At 44.5% G+C, this 19,884-nt stretch overlaps 1 protein-coding gene across 2 annotated transcripts in view; it reads left to right on the top strand.

The window, feature by feature from the left end:
* Nucleotides 1–1,501: 1,501 nt before the first annotated feature.
* The window catches only part of Fer1l6 (fer-1 like family member 6), a 116,986-nt gene continuing 98,603 nt past the window's right edge, over nucleotides 1,502–19,884 (top strand). For both annotated transcript variants that reach the window (XM_085831348.1, XM_085831347.1), the window contains exons 1-6: nucleotides 1,502–1,580; nucleotides 9,207–9,321; nucleotides 10,853–10,907; nucleotides 11,000–11,131; nucleotides 15,527–15,589; nucleotides 19,601–19,679. In XM_085831348.1, coding sequence (XP_085687474.1) covers nucleotides 1,502–1,580; nucleotides 9,207–9,321; nucleotides 10,853–10,907; nucleotides 11,000–11,131; nucleotides 15,527–15,589; nucleotides 19,601–19,679 — 523 coding nt within the window. The remainder of the gene's footprint in view (nucleotides 1,581–9,206; nucleotides 9,322–10,852; nucleotides 10,908–10,999; nucleotides 11,132–15,526; nucleotides 15,590–19,600; nucleotides 19,680–19,884) is intronic.

Below are 19,884 nucleotides of genomic sequence, written 5' to 3'. Positions count from 1 at the left end.
CTGTTTATTTTGCTGCATTTTATTCCCATGTGGGCCATAAAGCAGGTACCCTGGTATCTCTCCATCATACAAAATGAAGAAGCTGGGGCTCAGAGAGGCCATATGTCTTCCCCAAGGAGGGAGAAGTCCAGTCCATGTCTGGGTGCTAACCTAGTCCATTCTCTGCATTTTAGGCCTGCTTCAGCTCACTCTCAACAACCCTAGTTCCCCTAGGCCAGAGTTCCATCGTGATGCTTGTCCTCAGTCTGCCATCTTTAGCAGTGTCCTTGGTTTGCAGACCTGCAGGGATAGGGGCTCCCTCCCCTCTAATTCTGTTCACTCCATTGCTCCGCATTGGTGAGCTGGTGCCCTAACTTAGGTCAAAGAATGACAAAGCTTAAGAAAAAGCTGAGTACATCAAGCAAATGGAGATTTGTTTCTTCTGCTTGTTGGCTTTAATCTTATCCCTTAGAGGAGACTGAGACAGGGTCTCACTAGGTATCCCAGGCTAGCCCAGAGCTCACAGAATAACAACACTAACAACAACACTAACAACAACAGCAGTAGCAGCAGCAGCCGCAGCAGCCACAGCAAAGACTCATTGAGCAACTTACATTCCATGTACTGTGATAATTTCCTTCCACATACTGTTCTCCCTATGGGGATCTTGAAATTAGGAGAACTCAAGGGTCTGTTCTGGGTTATGAAGACATTTCTGAGATTAGAGATAGGCAGTCTGACCTTGCCCATGAAACTCCACCACCTCTTTAGTCCCACATTCAGAAACATAGGTCTAGGAAGTGTGCATTTGGAGCAGAGAGGACTGGGGAAGGTACCCACTCAGTGGACCCTCTTGTAGCCCAAAGCAACACACGTGAAGTGTGAAAGCAATTGAAGTCTCCATTATGCTTCCATTTTGAGCATATACTATATAGCAGTTGATCAGGGTGCTTATGGTATGGCCTCAACAGGGAGCATAGCCTCTTGACCTCAGAACCTGTGAGAGCCTGGCTCCGGTGAAGGGATGGCTCTGCAGAGAGGACTGGGAGATTCAGGTTCCTCTCTGCCGATAGTAGACTGTAAACTAAGCAGATTTCCAGGAGCTGTGTGGCCTGAGAAACTGTCGAAACTCTCTCTGACTTCTCCTCTGTAAGTTGGGTAGGAGACGACTGCTGTCATTAGCAAATGATGTCATTCCCCTTAAGAGCTGATCATATCACCTGGCACAGGCAAGTCAGGAGACATGAGAGATGCTGAACTAGAGTGGTTAGGACCCCCCAGTCTGCCCCTCTCATGTGAGGTGGCTTGTGGAAAAAGGGGGATAACCAAGAGGACTGGGAAGGCTTTCCTATCAGGTGTCTTTTGACCTCCACCCTGTGTAGATGAGGTGGCTGGCCAGTCAGCAGGTCTCACCAGCTGTGTCTTGCTTTCTCCCAGCAGGGGCAAGGACTCATTTCCATGACTGTATTGATGAGTTGGGTTTTTTTTTGTTTGTTTGTTTTTGTTATTTTTCAGAAAGGGAATGTTTGGGCTGAAGCTGAAAAAGAAGAAGAAAGATAAAGCTGAGAAGGGATTGGTCCTCACCAACAAGGGAGCACAAGGTGAGATGTGAGGATGGGGCGTGGTTCACTATCCAGGCCAAAGGTCCTCACCTTGTCTGAGAATGTGGATGTCTATGGGGTAGGACACCATAATCTGCCTGTCTCCCCGATTCTCCCGAATGCTGGTGCAGGCTTCAGGGAAATCACCCCAGGGTCCGACATCATTGGCAAATAGGGGTGTGCTAGACACCTGCTGGGCCATGGAATGGTCCACACGAGGAAGTGGTGATGGGTTCAAGCTCAGTTTTTGCCTTTGTATTTGTTGGATAAGTGACTCAGGAGTTCTGAGTCTCCCACTATCAAATGGGCATGGCGTGGGTAGACAAGCTAACCTCACATGGCTCTGGGGAGGATCTAGGGTGTTTCTCAAAGTAAAAGGATTCTCAAAGTAAGATGGGAGGGAGCTTTCTATATTGGTCTGATTTAACCCCCTCTTACCAGCAGGGATTGTTACTCCAGCTTTCCAAACAAGGTTACAGAGACAGGGAGAGATTGTAAATTATGCATTGGTGAAGGCTGGCTGCAGAAATTTTAAGGCAGGGGTGTGCGGGTGAAAATGTAAAGCCATTGTTAAGAAATTACGAGGGATTTCAAGATGGTAATAGAAGTGCTTAAACCAAGTAGGAGAAGATCCTTCTGTAGTGGGCTCTGTCTGTCTGCATAGAATACCCATCAGTCAGCTTGCCCTGAGCATGGGGGAGCCTGCTGGGAAGTGGCTGCATTGGGAAGCCAGTCCAGGCTGCCTGACTTTCTGTGCTCTGAACAGATCATTCCTCCTGCCAAGTGAAGACCAAGTCTCACAATGAGCCTCACTTGGCATTGATAAAATCAAATTGCATCTGTGGTTTTCAAGTGTGGTCTTGGATGGCTTCCTGGAGACTTCTTCCTAGTGGCTTTGATAACATCCAGTTAGAGGCTGGCATTCCTAGACCCAAATAGTACAATGGAAATAATTCATCTTTACCTGTCTTCAGATGCATCATTGTCATCCACCACAGCTTTCCTGTATCCATTTAGCTCCACCTAAAGCCACTCTTCCCGCTCTGCATGAAACTCAGTCTTAAAAAACAACAGACACTCATTTATACTGAGATGCTGGTGGTAATGATTAATTACCCATGGATGGTATCTTAGTTAGGGTTTTACTGCTCTGAACAGACACCATGCCCAAGGCAACTCTTATAAAGGACATTTAATTGGGGCTGGATTACAGGTTTAGGCCGTTATTATCACAGTGGGAACATGGCAGCATCCAGGCAGGCATGGTGCAAGAGAAGTTGAGAGTTCAACGTCTTGCTCTGAAGGCAAACAGGAGAAGACTGACTTTCAGGCAGCTAGGATGAAGGTCTTAAAGCCCATGCCCACAGTGACATACTTCCTCTAACAAGGCCACACCCACTCCAACAAGACCACACCTCCAAATAGTGCCACTCCCTGGGCCAAGCATCTTCAAACCACCACAGATGGAGAGCAAGAGCAGTACATTTTTTGTGGCTACAAGGCTTAATTAAAACTTAGTAGGAAGGCTAGGATGATCGCTCAATCAGTAAACTGCTCGCTATACAAGCCTGAGGGCCTGAGTTTGTTCCTAAGAACTCACTGTACAGTAATGTACAATTTTAGTACTAGGGAGGCAGACACAGATGTCCCTGGGGCAGGCTGACTAGCCAGTCTTGCTCAATCAGTAAGGTCTAGCTCAGGCTCAAAGGTCAAGATGAAGGATGACTGAGCAAGACACCTAAAGTTGACCTCTGGACTCTACGTGCACACGCACAACCTGCTTCCCTCCCACACATGAGACCTTAGTAGGAACGTTTGTTTAGTCAATCAAATTGATAATATGGATGGGAGATCTAAAAGGCTCTGGATCTTTTTTTGGTCCTTGAAATTAGGTCCTGAGGCCACCAGGTTGACTAAGATATGCTCCCTTCCCTCCAGGGCCTTATGAAATAATCTACATATATGACATATTTAATGAGCTTCTGCTACTTGTGACCTGACACGTATCATGCATGACCCTGAGCAGCAGATTCTGTTACTGAGAGATTCTAATGGGTGAGGCTTGCCTGGAATGCGGCCCACAGATTGTAAGGAGGAAAGCTGACAGAGCCTGGGCTTTCCTGGCTGGTGAGGTGGCCTTTGCTGTGGACTCCTCCCTCACTGGCCAGCAGAGAGGAGATAAGAGCAGTTAATACCAGGCACACCAAGGGAGCTAGCTCTGTGGCTACTTCTTGCTAAGAGTCTTCAGCCCACAAAACAAACAGGGCAGAGGGCCACCAGCCCCTCCCAGAAAGTAAATGGTATCCATCAAGCTGGGAAGGGCTGGTCCTTTAGGGAAGGGACAAACATGGGTGTCAGAGCAAAATCATTGGTCCTTCCTTCTTGGTTTAGCTTAGGAAGCTAGGGCTTTTGGTGTGTGTGTGTGATGTTTGGATACCCTCAATGTCTATTTCATGTATATTTTGAGGGATTGTGATTATGCCAAAATGACTGTTACTCTAATTGTTAGAGTCTAACCCATCAATTCATTAGTTGCTCAGTAAGTGGTAATTCCTGTGGCCATTCATTTATTTCCATAGTCAATGAATGTTAGTGGAATACATGGTAAGTGTCTGGCACAAGGCTAGATCTAGCATTTAATGTAGGGCCAATATGGAGGGAAGACAACCTTGGGCAGAAATCCTCTGCTTTCCAGATCAGTTCCCACCTTTCTCGACTTGTCCTCTGCCTCAGGATGTATAGCACAGATCCCTAAACCTCTGTTCTTAGGTTGGATCTGTACAATGGGACTTCAGCAGGAAGTTCAAAGAGGCCTTGATGGAACTTGAAGTCCAACTGGCTGCTTCCCTCAGCTGGAAGAATTAAGTTACTCTTCTGGGGAAGGCTGACTCAACCTGACTTCCCTTCTTTCTAGGTCTGGGTAAAAGCTCTCTCCTCTCTTTCCCCCTTCCCCTCCCTTCCTCCACTTCCTCCCTCTACCCTTTCTCTCTCTCTGTCTCTTTCCTCATTTAGGAGGATGGGATAGTAATGGAGCAGCTGCATTGAGCCCTGATAACAGCATGAACTTTTGTGGTCTCCCTAGACCCACATCACCCTAAAGCCCCTCCAGTCATCCCACTCAGTCACAGCATCTGCTCACTCAGGACCATCTCTGCAGGAAATGCATTACAAGTGAAGAAAATACAAGGAAGGCTATACACTGGGCTGAGCGGGAGCCTGTTCGGGAGTCTCTAGATCCCTGGCTCATTGACACAGAGATTATCAGTGCATCCAGAGAAGGGCCCTCTTGGGAGTCACGGTCAAAGCAAGACTTTCAAAGTGGGAAGGGGGCCACAAGGGAACAAACAACAGAGATGTAAGTTCAGGTGTGTGTGTCTATGTGTGTTTATGTGTGTGTGTGTGTGTGTGTGTGTGTGTGTGTGTGTGTATGTGTGTGTGTTTTGTGAATGGAAACCCAGGTTAGTCCAGAAAGAACTGAGCAAGTCTTGGGTCAGCAGAGAACAGAGAAGGGTGGCAAGGCCAGGTGGTCAGGAGGAGCAGGTGGAAGCCAGATGGGACAGGACATCCACACTGAGTCACATGTGGACTTCAGATTGTTTTCTAAGTAGGGGTGGGAAGCCACTGGGGTGCTTTAAGAGAGGTCATGTGCTATCGTTCATTTTGGTTTTGTGAAGATCACTCTGCACACATGGTGAGTGAGAGAGCATCATAAATCAATGGGCAAAGGAGTGCTGGCCATAAAGAAGCTGCTGCGGGGGACTTTCCTACCTTGAAAGGTCTCTCTCGAACTCCAGCGTGTAAGCCCCGGAGGAAGGGGCCCATGGTCTGTTAGTTGCCTCTCCAGCATCCAACCTTGCACATTGTCTCACTTTTTGAGGTACCTGAGGATGCTTACTGCAATCTGCATCTAATGCCAGAAGCTCTGCACATATAAGGCTCAGTCATCTGCAGAGAATAGGCATTTATTTTATCTTGTTGCTGCAAGGCCACAAGCCACTCAACCCGGCACTAGTGTTTCCTCTGCTGACCCTTTGGTCTGGCTTTGGCCTGAGTTTCCTGACTGAGACCTCTTCATCCAGCTCTCCTCTATTGCTACAGAGAATCAAATGTGGCCATGCCTGAGGAGTGGGCTGATGGAGTCTCTCTCTATGGTGTTTTGTTTTGTTTTGTTTTGTTCGTCTTGTTTTGGTTTTGGCATAGTTGTCTGGTTAAAACCAGAACCCAAAAATGTCAAAGCTGGAAAGCACATTAGAAATAATTCAGTTGATGCACTTCTAGTTGAGTCTCAGAGGCCCTGGAACAGCTACTGGGATGCCGTAGGGGAAAGCCTCATCTCCATCGCTCAGAATGACATCCGGAAAGCTTAAAACAAATGAGCTTTTGGCATAGAGTGTGTCATTTTGAGACTTTTCCCTTCCCAATATCTAGTTCTGCTTTGATTCATGGGTAGAAACTCCTAGATGATGAGATTTTTAAAAATACAAATACATAATTCTTATACACACATGCATGCACACATATGCATACACAAGTGCACACATTTGAACACATGCACACATGCAAGCATGCACACACAAGCACACACACACACACACACACACACACACACACACACACACACACACACAGATTCAATATATACTTGCATCTATAAAAAGAACCTGATTGCTTTAAACAGTTTTGAAGACCCTTTCCTTATATAATCATCATTTTATAGAAGGAAAAAGATCAGGAAATTCTTTCTGACTCACTTAAGCTTCCTTAGGCTGTGACAGGCACAGAGCTGGGGCACTGTTGTGTTTATCTTCCTAATGACTTTATGGTATATCAGGCACCAGCCCTGCCTTCACTATAGATAAGGAAAACATAGACCCACGACAAGGTAAGTAAGGTGCACATGTGTGGCAAACTTGGGTCATCGGGCGCTGTTCCCATGAATGACATCAGCATCCTCCCCTTAGGATGGGCAGATCTGAGGGTATGACTACAGTCCACTCACTTGGCTTTGCTAAGTTCTTATAAATCTGTTTCCTTGGGGCTTCCTAGTGACCTGCTCTCCCTAGAGTAGGTAATTTGATAGCTTAACACATGCGTTCTTTCACGGTTATGATGCCTAGATGCCTGATCCATGGGTCAGCATCTGTGGGCCAAAAACCTGAAGAACCTTTCTTCCCCCTCCCAACTTCTGCATCATTCAGCATTCTGTCACTATGACAAAATTCCTGAGGTGACCATCTGATAAGGGGGAAATACGTATTTTTAGCTCATAGTTTCAGTCCATGGATGCTTGGTTCTTAGGCAGCAGAAGAACCAAGCATTGTAGGAATTCATTGTAGAGTAACAGCAGGGCAGGCCAGGATCCCGACCTCTACTGCATAGACATGTCCCTGGTTACTTAACTCCCTTCCACTAGGCCCCACATCTTACAGGTCTCCTACCTCCTAGGCATGGCATGATTTGACCACCAGACATTCAACACATGACATTGGGGACATGTAAGATCTAAACCATAACAAGGTGGGGTGAGGCTGTACTCTTCCTTGCTTTGTGATAGATAGGGGTCAGGCTAATCTTTGTCTCCAGAGTCCCACAGCTGTCTTTGACCCTGTTTAAAAATCTCCGTCTGCTCCTTCTTGTGATGATGCAATGAGGTCCCACATGATAACGCAGCATCATCTCCTTGTCTCCTTAGCCACTCCTGTGTCTGCAGTGGCTCCTACCGGCCCTGCTCAGCTTTCACTCTATGAGGCGCCACTTGTGGGACCCAGGGATGAGACCCTGTCTTTTTTTTTTTATTACGTATTTTCCTCAATTACATTTCCAATGCTATCCCCAAAGTCCCCCATACCCTCCCTCCCACTTCCCTACCCACCCATTCCCACTTTTTGGCCCTGGCGTTCCCCTGTACTGGGGCATATAAAGTTTGCATGTCCAATGGGCCTCTCTTTCCTAGTAGGCCATCTTTTGATACATATGCAGCTAGAGTCAAGAGCTCTGGGGTACTGGTTAGTTCATAATGTTGTTGCACCTACAGGGTTGCAGATCTCTATAGCTCCTTGGATACTTTCTCTAGCTCCTCCATTGGGGGCCCTGTGATCCATCCAATAGCTGACTGTGAACATCCACTTCTGTGTTTGCTAGGCCCCGGCCTAGTCTCACAAGAGACAGCTATATCAGGGTCCTTTTCAGCAAAAAACAATGCTGTCATTGTTTGGAGGCTGATTATGGGATGGATCCCTGGATATGGCAGTCTCTAGATGTTCCATCCTTTTGTCTCAGCTCCAAACTTTGTCTCTGTAACTCCTTCCATGGGTGATTGTTTCCAATTCTAAGAAGGGGCAAAGTGTCCACACTTTGGTCTTCGTTCTTCTTCAGTTTCATGTGTTTTACAAATTGTCTCTTATATCTCGGGTATACTAAGTTTCTGGGCTAATATCCACTTATTAGTGAGTACATATCATTTGAGTTCTTTTGTGATTGTGTTACCTCACTCAGGATGATGCCCTCCAGGTCCAACCATTTGCCTAGGAATTTCATAAATTCATTCTTTTTAATAGCTGAGTAGTACACCATTGTGTAAATGTACCACATTTTTTGTATCCATTTCTCTGTTGAGGGGCATCTGGGTTCTTTCCAGCTTCTGGCTATTATAAATAAGGCTGCTATGAACATAGTGGAGCATGTGTCCTTCTTACCGGTTGGGACATCTTCTGAATATATGCCCAGGAGAGGCATTGCGGGATCCTCCGGTAGTACTATGTCCAATTTTCTGAGGAACCGCCAGACTGATTTCCAGAGTGGTTGTACAAGCTTGCAATCCCACCAACAATGGAGGAGTGTTCCTCTTTCTCCACATCCTCGCCAGCATCTGCTGTCACCTGAATAGAACAGCAATGGCTTGTGCTGTAAGATCGAGGATTGACAAATGGGACCTCATGAAACTGCAAAGCTTCTGTAAGGCAAAAGACACCGTCAATAAGACAAAAAGGCCACCAACAGATTGGGAAAGGATCTTTACCTATCTTAAATCAGATAGGGGACTAATATCCAATATATATAAAGAACTCAAGAAGGTGGACTCCAGAAAATCAAATAACCCCATTAAAAATGGGGCTCAGAGCTAAACAAAGAATTCTCACCTGAGGAATACCGAATGGCTGAGAAACACCTGAAAAAATGTTCAACATCCTTAATCATCAGAGAAATGCAAATCAAAACAACCCTGAGATTCCATCTCACACCAGTCAGAATGGCTAAGAGACCCTGTCTTTTTACAGCATGAGATTTTCACCGTTAGAAGCTGGCTAGCACATTTAAGAATGACCACTCACTGGGATCTTGCCTCGAGTTTCCCGACTGTTTCATTTATTTTGTTTTTCTCAAGGTCTTAGATAGGTTTCCTTAGTCTGTACATCTGTTTGTTTGAACCTTCTATCCCTTCTTACAAAGGAATGGATACACACACACATTAAACTATGCATCTGTCTACCTGGCTTTTCTGTTAATACCATATCCAATTCAATAGTGGTAGGGGCTCCGGTGCCTTCCATAGTGGTAGGCAGAAAGTGGAGGCTTGGTTACCATCATATACTTAACAAAATCCTCTTTCTTCATTTGCTTCTCTAGATGGTAGCGAGTCTGAAATACCACAGGAAGGGCCTTCTCATCAGGAAGGTCCAGAAGACTTGACTAAGGATGATGCTTCCCTTGCACCTGGTCCCTCGGCTCCTTCAAAGAGAAGGTATGGTGTTTGTATAGTTAGCCCACTCACTTTGCACCCTGGGTATGCCAGGCTCTCAGAAGACTGGAAAGACCTAGTTTCTGTCCACCAGGAGCCAAAGGGGTAAGATGGGAAGAGAGTTCTGTGTCCATTCAACTTCTCTCAGAGTAGCAACCTTCAGATGCTGGCCAGCCTTCAGCACAATTCTGGTCCCACTAGCTTCAGGATGAGCTGTGCTGCTGGGAGCACAGGAATGAACACAAAGCCAGAAGGCAGGCTTGGGAGCTGTCCCTTAGCCTGCTTTTTAATTCATCATGATCCTAATTACCTTAGTTCTCTGTTTCTCCCAAAAGAGGTGCTTCCTAAACTACCAGAGAAAGCCCAGAAGAAGCTGGCTTCCACATGCTGGGTCAGTTGGCTGTGATGGCAAAAAGAGAACAAAGCTAAGACACCCAAATCAGTGTCTTAATATAAACCTTTATTATTGTTCTCAAGCCTGTGGGTCAGTGAGATGGCTTTAGTGCTCCCAGATAGTTGGCCAATTCTCATTCACATGTCTGTAGTCATTTGGCAGCTTAGTGATTTTAGCTCGGGCTTGGTGGTAGCTACAGTTCAAAATTGAGGAGAATACATTTTCTACCTCAGATCAGTCTGATTCAAAAGGCTTGAGATTATTTTTTTGCAGCATACAGTAGTTTCTACTGGGCTGATTTGCAGTCAGCTTTTTCGAGATAAGGAAGGTTACAGAGGCATGGAGGCAGGTACACGATCTCACTGTTAGAAGTCAAAAGAACAACATTCAATCAAATTCATCTCAGTTTGTTTTCCACCCATTGCTGCTTCTGTGGTAACAGGATCCTTATTGTCTGCCCATGATTAGCCAATATCTAAGTTCTCAGGTGTTTCCCATCTATTTTCAATTACCTGAGACAGTCAGGTAACCGAATTCACTGTGACTGTGAAACTCGGTAAGATGGCCCTTTGGTCAGGCCTTCCAATTTTCTTCTTTACCAGTCCAATCAAAAGCAATCACAACCTTCAAAATTACATCTTTTAGAAAGGATGAAGTGTTCCGGGGTCTAAAACTAACCCAGCAAAGGGCAAATCCTTCCTTCAACCCATCATTGCCTCTGCCTTTCTGAGGAATTGTCATTTCTATTAGGTCGAGATAGAAAAAGCGTGGAAAACCTTCCATATAAAAAGCTCCAGTGCTTACTCTTGCTGGACACCAGGTTAAATGACTGTATGCATTACACTAGTTAATTCTAGCAATTGCCTTGTGGTATAAATGGTGTTATTAGCCTCGTCATTAGGGTAGGGAAACTGAGTCATAGAAATCTTAAGTCACCTGTCTATTTATGTTTATTTCACCAGAGATGTAGAGAGACTCTGTGATAGTGTGTAAATGAAAGCCTAGAATCTCCTGGGGAAATGTTACCGTGGTTTACAAGTCTGAAGTTTGTTCTTACTTGAGATATATTAATTTGCTGTTACATTATTTATTTTTATTTTATACTTGCACACACATACATATTTCACTTTACTTTAATAGAGCAAAACTGCTGACTAAGATCCATGATGGGGAGATCAAATCTCAAAACTATCAAGTAAGTGATGGGTTCCTCCTACCCAGCTTCCCTGGTCAGGAGACTGAAGAGCAATGAGAAGCAAGTGGTGTGGGCACTCTTTTGTGTTGTAGATCACCGTCACCATCACCGAGGCCCGTCAGCTGGTGGGCGAGAACATCGACCCGGTTGTGACCATTGAGATTGGGGATGACAAGAAGCAAAGCACAGTGAAGGAAGGGACCAACAGCCCATTTTACAATGAAGTAAGTCACAGAGCATCCTCTGGGCCCACAGTGAAGGAAGGGACCAACAGCCCATTTTATAATGAAGTAAGTCACAGAGCATCCTCTGGGCCCACGTCCTCTTCACAGGCGAGGAGAAGAGTTGAGCCACTTGGTGCTTCTTCCTGTTCCCATCTAAGGTCACAGCCCAGTTTGAACTCTTTCTACACAGTCCCAAGGCATTGATAACAAGGCAGTAGACAGGAGAGGAAAAGAGGCCCACTTCTTTATCTCACAAAAGCTCACTGGCATTCTTAATAAGCACTGGGGTTGCAGTCAGTGAACCCTGGATGTTGGTTAGAGAGATAGTAGACATTCTTTTCCACAGGGGCCACAATGAAATTTTAATTACTGAATTTGAAGTAAGCATACTTTGTTGGAAAGCAAAAACAGTTGTGTTTTTCTAAGATGAATAGAAATTTTTTTAAAAATATTTTTTTATTACGTATTTTCCTCAATTACATTTCCAATGCTATTCCAAAAGTCTCCCATACCCCCCCCCCCACTTCCCTACCCATCCATTCCCATTTTTTGGCCCTGGCGTTCCCCTGTACTGGGGCACATAAAGTTTGCATGTCCAATGGGCCTCTCTTTCCAGTGATGGCCTAGTAGGCCATCTTTTGATACATATGCAGCTAGAGTCAAGAGCTCCGGGGTACTGGTTAGTTCATAATGTTGCACCTACAGGGTTGCAGATCTCTTTAGCTCCTTGGATACTTTCTTTTTTTTTAATTTTTAATATTTTTTTTATTACGTATTTTCCTCAATTACATTTCCAATGCTATCCCAAAAGTCCCCCATATCCTCCCCCCACTTCCCTACCCACCCATTCCCATTCTTTTGGCCCTGGCATTCCCCTGTATTGGGGCATATAAAGTTTGCAAATCCAATGGGCCTCTCTTTCCAGTGATGGCTGACTAGGCCATCTTTCCATACATATGCAGCTAGAGACAAGAGCTCCGGGGTACTGGTTAGTTCATCATGTTGTTCCACCTATAGGGTTGCAGATCCCTTTAACTCCTTGGGTACTTTCTCTAGCTTCTCCATTGGGAGCCCTGTGATCCATCCAATAGCTGACTGTGAGCATCCACTTCTGTGTTTGCTAGGCCCCGGCATAGTCTCACAAGAGACAGCTATATCTGGGTCCTTTCAGCAAAATCTTGCTAGTGTATGCAATGGTGTCAGCGTTTGGAAGCTGATTATGGGATGGATCCCTGGATACGGCAGTCTCTAGATGATCCATCCTTTCATCACAGCTACGAACTTTGTCTCTGTAACTCCTTCCCTTGGTGTTTTGTTCCCAATTCTAAGAAGGGGCACAGTGTCCACACTTTGGTCTTCATTCTTCTTGAGTTTCATGCGTTTAGCAAATTGTATCTTATATCTTGGGTATCCTAAGTTTTGGGCTAATATCCACTTATCAGTGAATACATATTGTGTGAGTTCCTTTGTGATTGTGTTACCTCACTCAAGATGATGCCCTCCAGGTCCATATATGCCCCTCAACAGAGGAATGGATACAGAAATTATGGTACATTTACACAATGGAGTACTACTCAGCTAGTAAAAAGAATGAATTTATGAAATTCCTAGCCAAATGGATGAATAGAAATTTTAAAAGAAGACTCCAAAGAGGAAGGTTTCTAAATAGTGTCTCTTTGTAAATAAAATGGTATTTGGTAAACATATATATATATATATATATATATATATATATATATATATATATGTGTGTGTGTGTGTGTGTGTGTGTGTGTGTGTGTGTGTGTGTGTATGGCAGAATTACAATAATGTATAGCAGAAAATCTCACTTAATGTTTGGACCCTGATACCCTAAATTTCACCCCTGAAGGGATCCATTCTCATGATACTGGAGGACCTTCAGCAAGAGTCCAAGCACGCATAGAGATACAAATAATGCCCACTAGCACATTCAGATGCCCTGAGCCTTGTTCTGTTTACAGAACAATGGTTTCTAGGATAGGGCATAGCTGGTCACACAGGCTAAGTAGCTGGTCACACAGGCTAAGCTGATTTCTGCTTCATAGTTGGGAGAATTTTCCATCACCTCTCTGTGCCATAATATACTAACTGCTTAGTCTCTCATCCACAGATACTAAAGCTTTTAGCCTTTGGTGTGTGCTTACAATATACTTACATGGCCTAACTGATGAGGAATAGGATGTAGACATTTAAAACTTGGATACCACCAATTGCCTGACAATATGAATTGCTTAAAAAAAAGCTGCAGTCTTCATTACTATGCTAGCAGTAATCTACAAAGGAGACAGGGACAGAATGGATAATGACATTAACTGAAATTCCCCAAATCACATTTGAGCCATTAGTTCTTTCTTCTGGGCCAGGGTTGCCCCTGAGCTTCCCAGATGTTACTTTCCCTCTTTGTGTTTCACTTCTCCCTCCATCCTTTTGGCACAGATGTGATATTAAAGAGTGTGTATGAAAATTCACTAAAACCGCAAGGCCCATTTACTTGTTAGATGTTATAATTACGCCTGCAATCTTGGTTGTAAATGATGTCAAGTTGAGCCCAACCATACTATAGCAAGTAGGGAACCAAGAAAAAGAACAGGAGGCAAGCTCAGGTCACAGCAAGGCAGAGGCCGTCAGGTGTTGGAGGGGAAAGCAGGGATTACTGAATATTTGCTGGCTAGGAAAATGGGTGCAGGCCCAGAGTCTATGAGACGTTGGAGAGTGCAACATTGAAAGCCAACAAACCCTGGAACATGTGTGTGTGTGTGTTACATATGAAAAATTTCTTTAAAGGTCATACCTGTTTTCTGACTAAACTGAAATCATTACCTTTAATGATTATTTATCATTGTTTGTTTATTATGGTGCTGGGGATCAAACACATATGCCAGACAAGAGCTCTACTATGGGGCTACACCTCAGCCTAGAGGACCACCGCCATTTTTAAAGACATCCTAGTACAGCATGTGGCTGTTTATTTTTGTTTTTCTATATCACTCTAGGGAGGAAATGCCAGTATTTGTTCTTCCCACTGGCATGTCCATCCACAAGTTATATTTCTTTTATAGCTACAGCTCAAAGCAAAGGAAAGAGCCCAGGGCACAACACTGCCCCAGTCTTTCCCAGCCTACCCCACAGTTCTTCCTCTACCTAGCTCCCCATCCTATGCACCTTTAACTTCTACAACCTCACTTGAGAGGTGCCTGACTCAACGTCTGTGAAACTTGTACTATACATCTAGTGCCTTCTTCGGGAGACCCAAAGCAAGGCTGTAGAGCCAGAAATAACTAAAATCATGAAGTTCTTTAGCCATTAGTCTTTCTATATTTCTATATTGCAACTTTGGGGATCCGCCTGCATAACATTTTAGTTAATTACCTGTCTGTGAGCATGTGGACACTTGTATACATATGGAGGTTAGAGGACAGCTTGCAGGCACCAGTTCTCTCCTTCCACCATGTGGATTCTGAAGAAGTCCCTTTACCAACAGAGACATATTGCCAACACCAAGGTAATTCTTTAACTCTGAAATTTAATATTCCAGTATTAACAATTTCTATCATTCATCTTTTTTTTTCATTCTCTCCATGGCTAGTCTTAGTAATTTTCCAAGAATATTTGAAACAGAAAAAGTCTGAGAAATATTTGAAATGAGTTCACTCAAAAACTATTCCAATATACCCCTTTCACCTATCACAAGACAAAAGAAAGAAAGAAAAAAAATGAAAGAAAGAACAAACTAACAATATCAAGGGTTGGAAAAGATACAGCAAAAGCCAGGATGTAAAATGCATTCTGTAGGAGTTTGCATAAGAATGCACCACCCCCTGGTTTGTATTTGTGAACCTTGGTCATCACTCAGGGTCATTGTCTGGAGAGGTTCAGGAAGTGCAGCCTCCCAGGAAGGAAATATGTCCAGGAGGTGGGCTTGGAGATACAAAACCCAGTGCACTTCTGGCTTGTTGTTGACACAGGAGCCCTCAGCTTTCTGCTCCAGAGCCAAGCCTCCCCACAATGGCAGATCCTTGTCCCCCTCAAACTATAAGCCAAAATAAACTTGATTTTCTATAAGTTGCCTTGGTCCTGGCATTTTATCATAACAATAGAAAAATAATGAATACAGCTTATTAGTCCCTCAGGGGAGAAAACTTAATACTATTAAAATTTTACATGTACATAATCCATGATCCAAAAATACTACTTATATCTATTTTAGAGGAATACTTATCCTATGCAAAAATGTGGTTGCTGGCATTTTATGTATAATATGTAAAATAATACAAAACAACTGAAAACAACTTAAAGGGTATAACTCATTCCAAGAGCAAGGTTCTTAGAGGTAAGCTGAGGGTTGGTGACCAAGATGAACTTCATGTTTTACAGTACTTTGTCTTTGATTTCATCGGACCCCAAGTGCATCTTTTTGACAAGATCATCAAAATTTCAGTAAGTATAGCATGGCAGGTGGTGGTACTGGGAGAAAGCAGGAGAGACCCTAGACACTGGGACTCTCTGGGACAGCTCAGCATGGTTAGGGATGCCTGGGTTCAAGGGGATGTGTATAGGTTGGTGACCGTGGAAGAATCAGGCTAAAGTTGAAAAATCCCCAATATGGAGGACTTTAGGACACAGAGCCATCTCAAGGGAATCTGCACTTCTTGGAAGCAAGAGGTAAGCTACAGTAAGCATTTGTTAAGAGGATGTGGGAATAATGGAACATATGCTACAGATGACATCTTAATTGGCTGCCATTTTTCAGTTATTTCTTAAAAACCAAGTTAATGTTATGTTTTTCTCTTGGGGTGATGTCTACCCTAATTAATCACAACCATCTTTTCCTCTAGTCAGTGACAAATCGAGAAACAGGAACAGAAACTGGGGACAGTTTGCATATGTCAGTCTTGTCGCTGATAACACCCAGCGGGCAGAGAAAATGAGCATTTCAAGCATTCTTAAAAGTTGCCTCTGAGTGTGGACCTCGGGACATTTCCAAGGGGGAATTTTGATCTGCTAGACAGATCTTCCTCAGCCTATCCAGGGAGGGAAGGTTAACCACAGATCCAGACTGAAGAGTTGAAACAGTGGGAGCTCCTTGTGCTTGCTGGGGCGTGGCCATGTACCTAGTTCATGAGTGGCAGGACTGGAAAGGGAAAATATAAATGCTGAAGTCATATTGTCCCAAGTGAGAGCAGAAGTGGCCAACTGGGCCCATTGCCAACTGCACACTATTCAGGAGAGGGTCAGAGAACAATAGGTGGCAGATGGTGACATCTATTACTTTAATCTTAGAAAACAGCCACTTCTTCCATGAAGAGAGATTTGAGGCTGGGTGTAGGGCAGGGGTTTGAGAGTGATTTAATGCTTTGTTCTAAAGACTTCTTAACGAACAGGACAATGACTTTATGTTGGTAGAAGTGCACAGGGAATAAGGCAAGGGTTCCCTCAACAGTCACAGCAACTCTGATTCCCTTCCCTGTCCTGTTTTTCTCACCCTCTCACATATGCATGGATATGTAATATGACCTCTAACCTCAGCTGAATGTCATAGTTCTGTCCCAAGGCCTGGGTCCCAGTGGCATCATGACACGGTCCCTCCCAGGAGCATTAGAAGAGTGTGACTCCTGAGAAAAGAGAAGCCACCAAGAACCCAGCATTCTTAGCATCTGTTGCAGGCGTGATGACAGGATGTAAAAGATATTTTGGGAGCTGGGACAGCTCTCGGAACTTTGTGCTGTCACTCCATCTGCCACCTGATGAGGGTGGCTGATGAGCAGCTAAGTTCATCACCAGGTTAAGTCGCATTGACCACAAGAGTCATGACTGTATGCGGGACACCTGGAACTTTAGACATTGGATCAAAGCTTGTCTGCGTGTTTCATTCCCTCTTTGGGAGAAGACACTGTTTGGCTGTTCTTAAATGACTCCTAGGGAGAGAGACCCGAGATTTTAAAGGAAACCCCTCCCTCTAATGTTTAATTCAGCTTACTGCTAGTTCACAAATTGAAAGTCAGTGTGAATGAATGAATTCAGTGTTAAAGGGAGATGATTCATAGTTATGTATTCTCAATGCTTAGACAGTTATGAGTCCTTGTACTAACCACTGTCCACCACAGAATCTGACCAAGGCAGAGAGCAACTGCACAGATGTATATGTATAAATGTAGATATTTAGACAGTCATTTGACAGCACGGGCATTTAGGAAAATAGCAATAGTAGGTTCTCTTCTAGGACCTATCACTTTCCTGTCCATGGGTTTTTTGACCAAGTTTATATTACTAGGCATACATTTTCTCATGGAGAGCAGTCCTCAAATTGAATCAGAACGTGTTTGGCTACTCAGAGTCATGAGACTGTTCCACATGTAAGAGCAAGCCAGTCAAAATTCCAGTGTGAATGGGAGAAGGACTGGTGAGGCTCCGCCCCAGCTGAGGAACTATTGGCAGATTTCTGGAGGGGGAGTGGCGTTACTCTTAGGAGGACAGCCATTGCTAGGTTGCCTATGTTCAAGTGGATAGCCCCAAAGCCAAGCACATATGGGCAGCATTAATTGGACTCGATAAGATCTTTAAAAAGGGGGTGGGGGACATGCATTTGGAAGGCATACATGTTAGAGGGTTCCAGGAAGAGTTGTGGGGGGGGAGAATGAGGGTGGATGTGATCAAAATTGTGTATTTGTATGAAATTCTCAAATAATAAATTAAGAATATTATTTAAAAGGTGGATATGAGGTGACTGTAATTAGATGCTCTTGGGACAGCCACAGTATAATATTCCCTGGTGGGACCATAGACTATTTTCCTTTAACAGTATCCCAAGGAACAGAACCTGATGACACTGTGTGTGGCACATCCCCAGGAGCCTAGTAATGTCCTAGTAGGCTTGGCTGGCACTTAGTTTCTAGGCAGACACCATAAAGAGATCTCCTGTGTGGTTGGAGGAATCATTTGAGAGTCTTTCATTCCATCTTCCACAGGGACTTTTACCTTGTGAAAGGAACTTGAGACAGGCCTTGGGGAGTCATGTTAGCCACAGAAAACAAGGCTGGTAACAGAGGCGGCTTTTTGTGTACGGTCTTAAATAGCTCCTCCACTGCAGCCAAGCTGTCCTTGTTTCCCCTCTGTTCTCTGACACTGGAAAATCACAGCCAGAGAATGAGAGAGCTAGAGAGCAAGAGAGAGAGAGAGAGAGACAGAGAGACAGAGAGACAGACACACACACACACACACACAGAGACAGAGATAGAGAGTAGGAAGAGAAATAGGAATGGCTGTCATTTCTTGAGGTCAGCTGATTTTCTTCTTCCCACTGCCCCTGGCAACATAAGCTATTCAGAAGCTACTAGACTCTATCATTCGTCCTTCTTTAAACCATCCATTAAGTATCTGTTGAGTATCTGTTTTGAATGAGGTACATGGTAGATGAGATACAAAGAGACACTGCTCTTGATCAAGGGAATCAGGATTTATAGTTGGTAGGAATCTCAGAGGCACCTCCATGATGCCATGGAGTTCTAGGGGCCCTTGGGTTGTAGTGACAGAGATGTCACTGCTCCTGGAGAATGACCCCTTCATTGCTGAGAGACCAGTCAAAGAAGTAGCATCCTTAATTGAGCTGAAATCGCAACCTGTTCCTTAAGAACCATGCATGGAGCCTTGGCCCCTTCCCTGATGCAACATTCCCAGGATTTGGGGGCACTTCAGTCACACTGTCTTCCTTCTGACAGCTCTCCTTTCTGGATTAAAGAGTAAACTATGCCAGGTTTTCCATCAGCCTCTCTCACACTGTGACTTCTAGACATGGCACCAAACATGCCACCTTCCTTCAGGACTTCTTCGTGGTGATACCAGCCTTTCTGCTGCTGCTATAACTGAGATAGGTGTTCTGCTCGTGTCTAATCGGGACACATGCTATACTGTACGGAACTTGCTCAATTGTGTGGTACTGACACTTTTCCTAGCAGCACATGATACGTTCTAAAGAAAGTTGTGGAAGATGTTTTGGAGGCTGAGGAGAGAAATGACAGTGGCAGCTCGGGAGATCAAGGACAGATTCTTAGAGGAGGTGACCTTTGCCCTAGCCAGTGAAAGATAAGTCAAGTTTGAGGAGGGAAAACCAAGTATTGAGGGATAGCTTTTTAGGGTCCATTTGATTAAAGAAATCTCTAGGGTAGTGAGAGTGTCAGGCGTCCTTCAGCAGATAGTCGGAAAGATTGCTAGAGAAGGAGGCACAGGTGAGACACTTTGGAGGTCACATAGGACCCTATGGGTTGATGAGTGTGTGGATGAGTGTGTGAGGGCATGTTTGTGTGTATGTGTGCATGTGTGCGTGAGTGTGTGCGTGTATGTGTGTGTGTGACTCTGCTCAAGTCCTAGAGATCTCTTTGGTGAATCCTGAATCCGTTTCACAGATGTATCTGCAAAGACAAATGATTCATGTTGATGCTCTACCTTTTGTAGGTCTTACATCACAAGCTGATAGGAAGCATCCTGATTGGCTCTTTCAGAGTGGATGTGGGGACAGTGTACAACCAACCTGGTAAGCAAGCTCCACCTACCCATCCTGCTTCTTACTCTTCTTAGGTTGGCTCTCTGCTCTGAAAATCTGGAATTTTCCTATGTGCTTCACTAGACTGAAAGTCTCCCAAATGCCTATGATCAATTGGAGGAAAAGTCAGAGGGCAGGAGAGAGGATGAGGGGAAGGAAGAGAGTGGGATAGCCAGAGGGCTGGGGATATCTACAA

Source organism: Mus caroli, unplaced genomic scaffold (genome assembly GCF_978045245.1).
Source record: "Mus caroli unplaced genomic scaffold, Mus_caroli_1 scaffold_16, whole genome shotgun sequence".
Classification (NCBI taxonomy): domain Eukaryota; kingdom Metazoa; phylum Chordata; class Mammalia; order Rodentia; family Muridae; genus Mus; species Mus caroli.
This window is presented reverse-complemented; position numbering and strand designations above follow the sequence as displayed.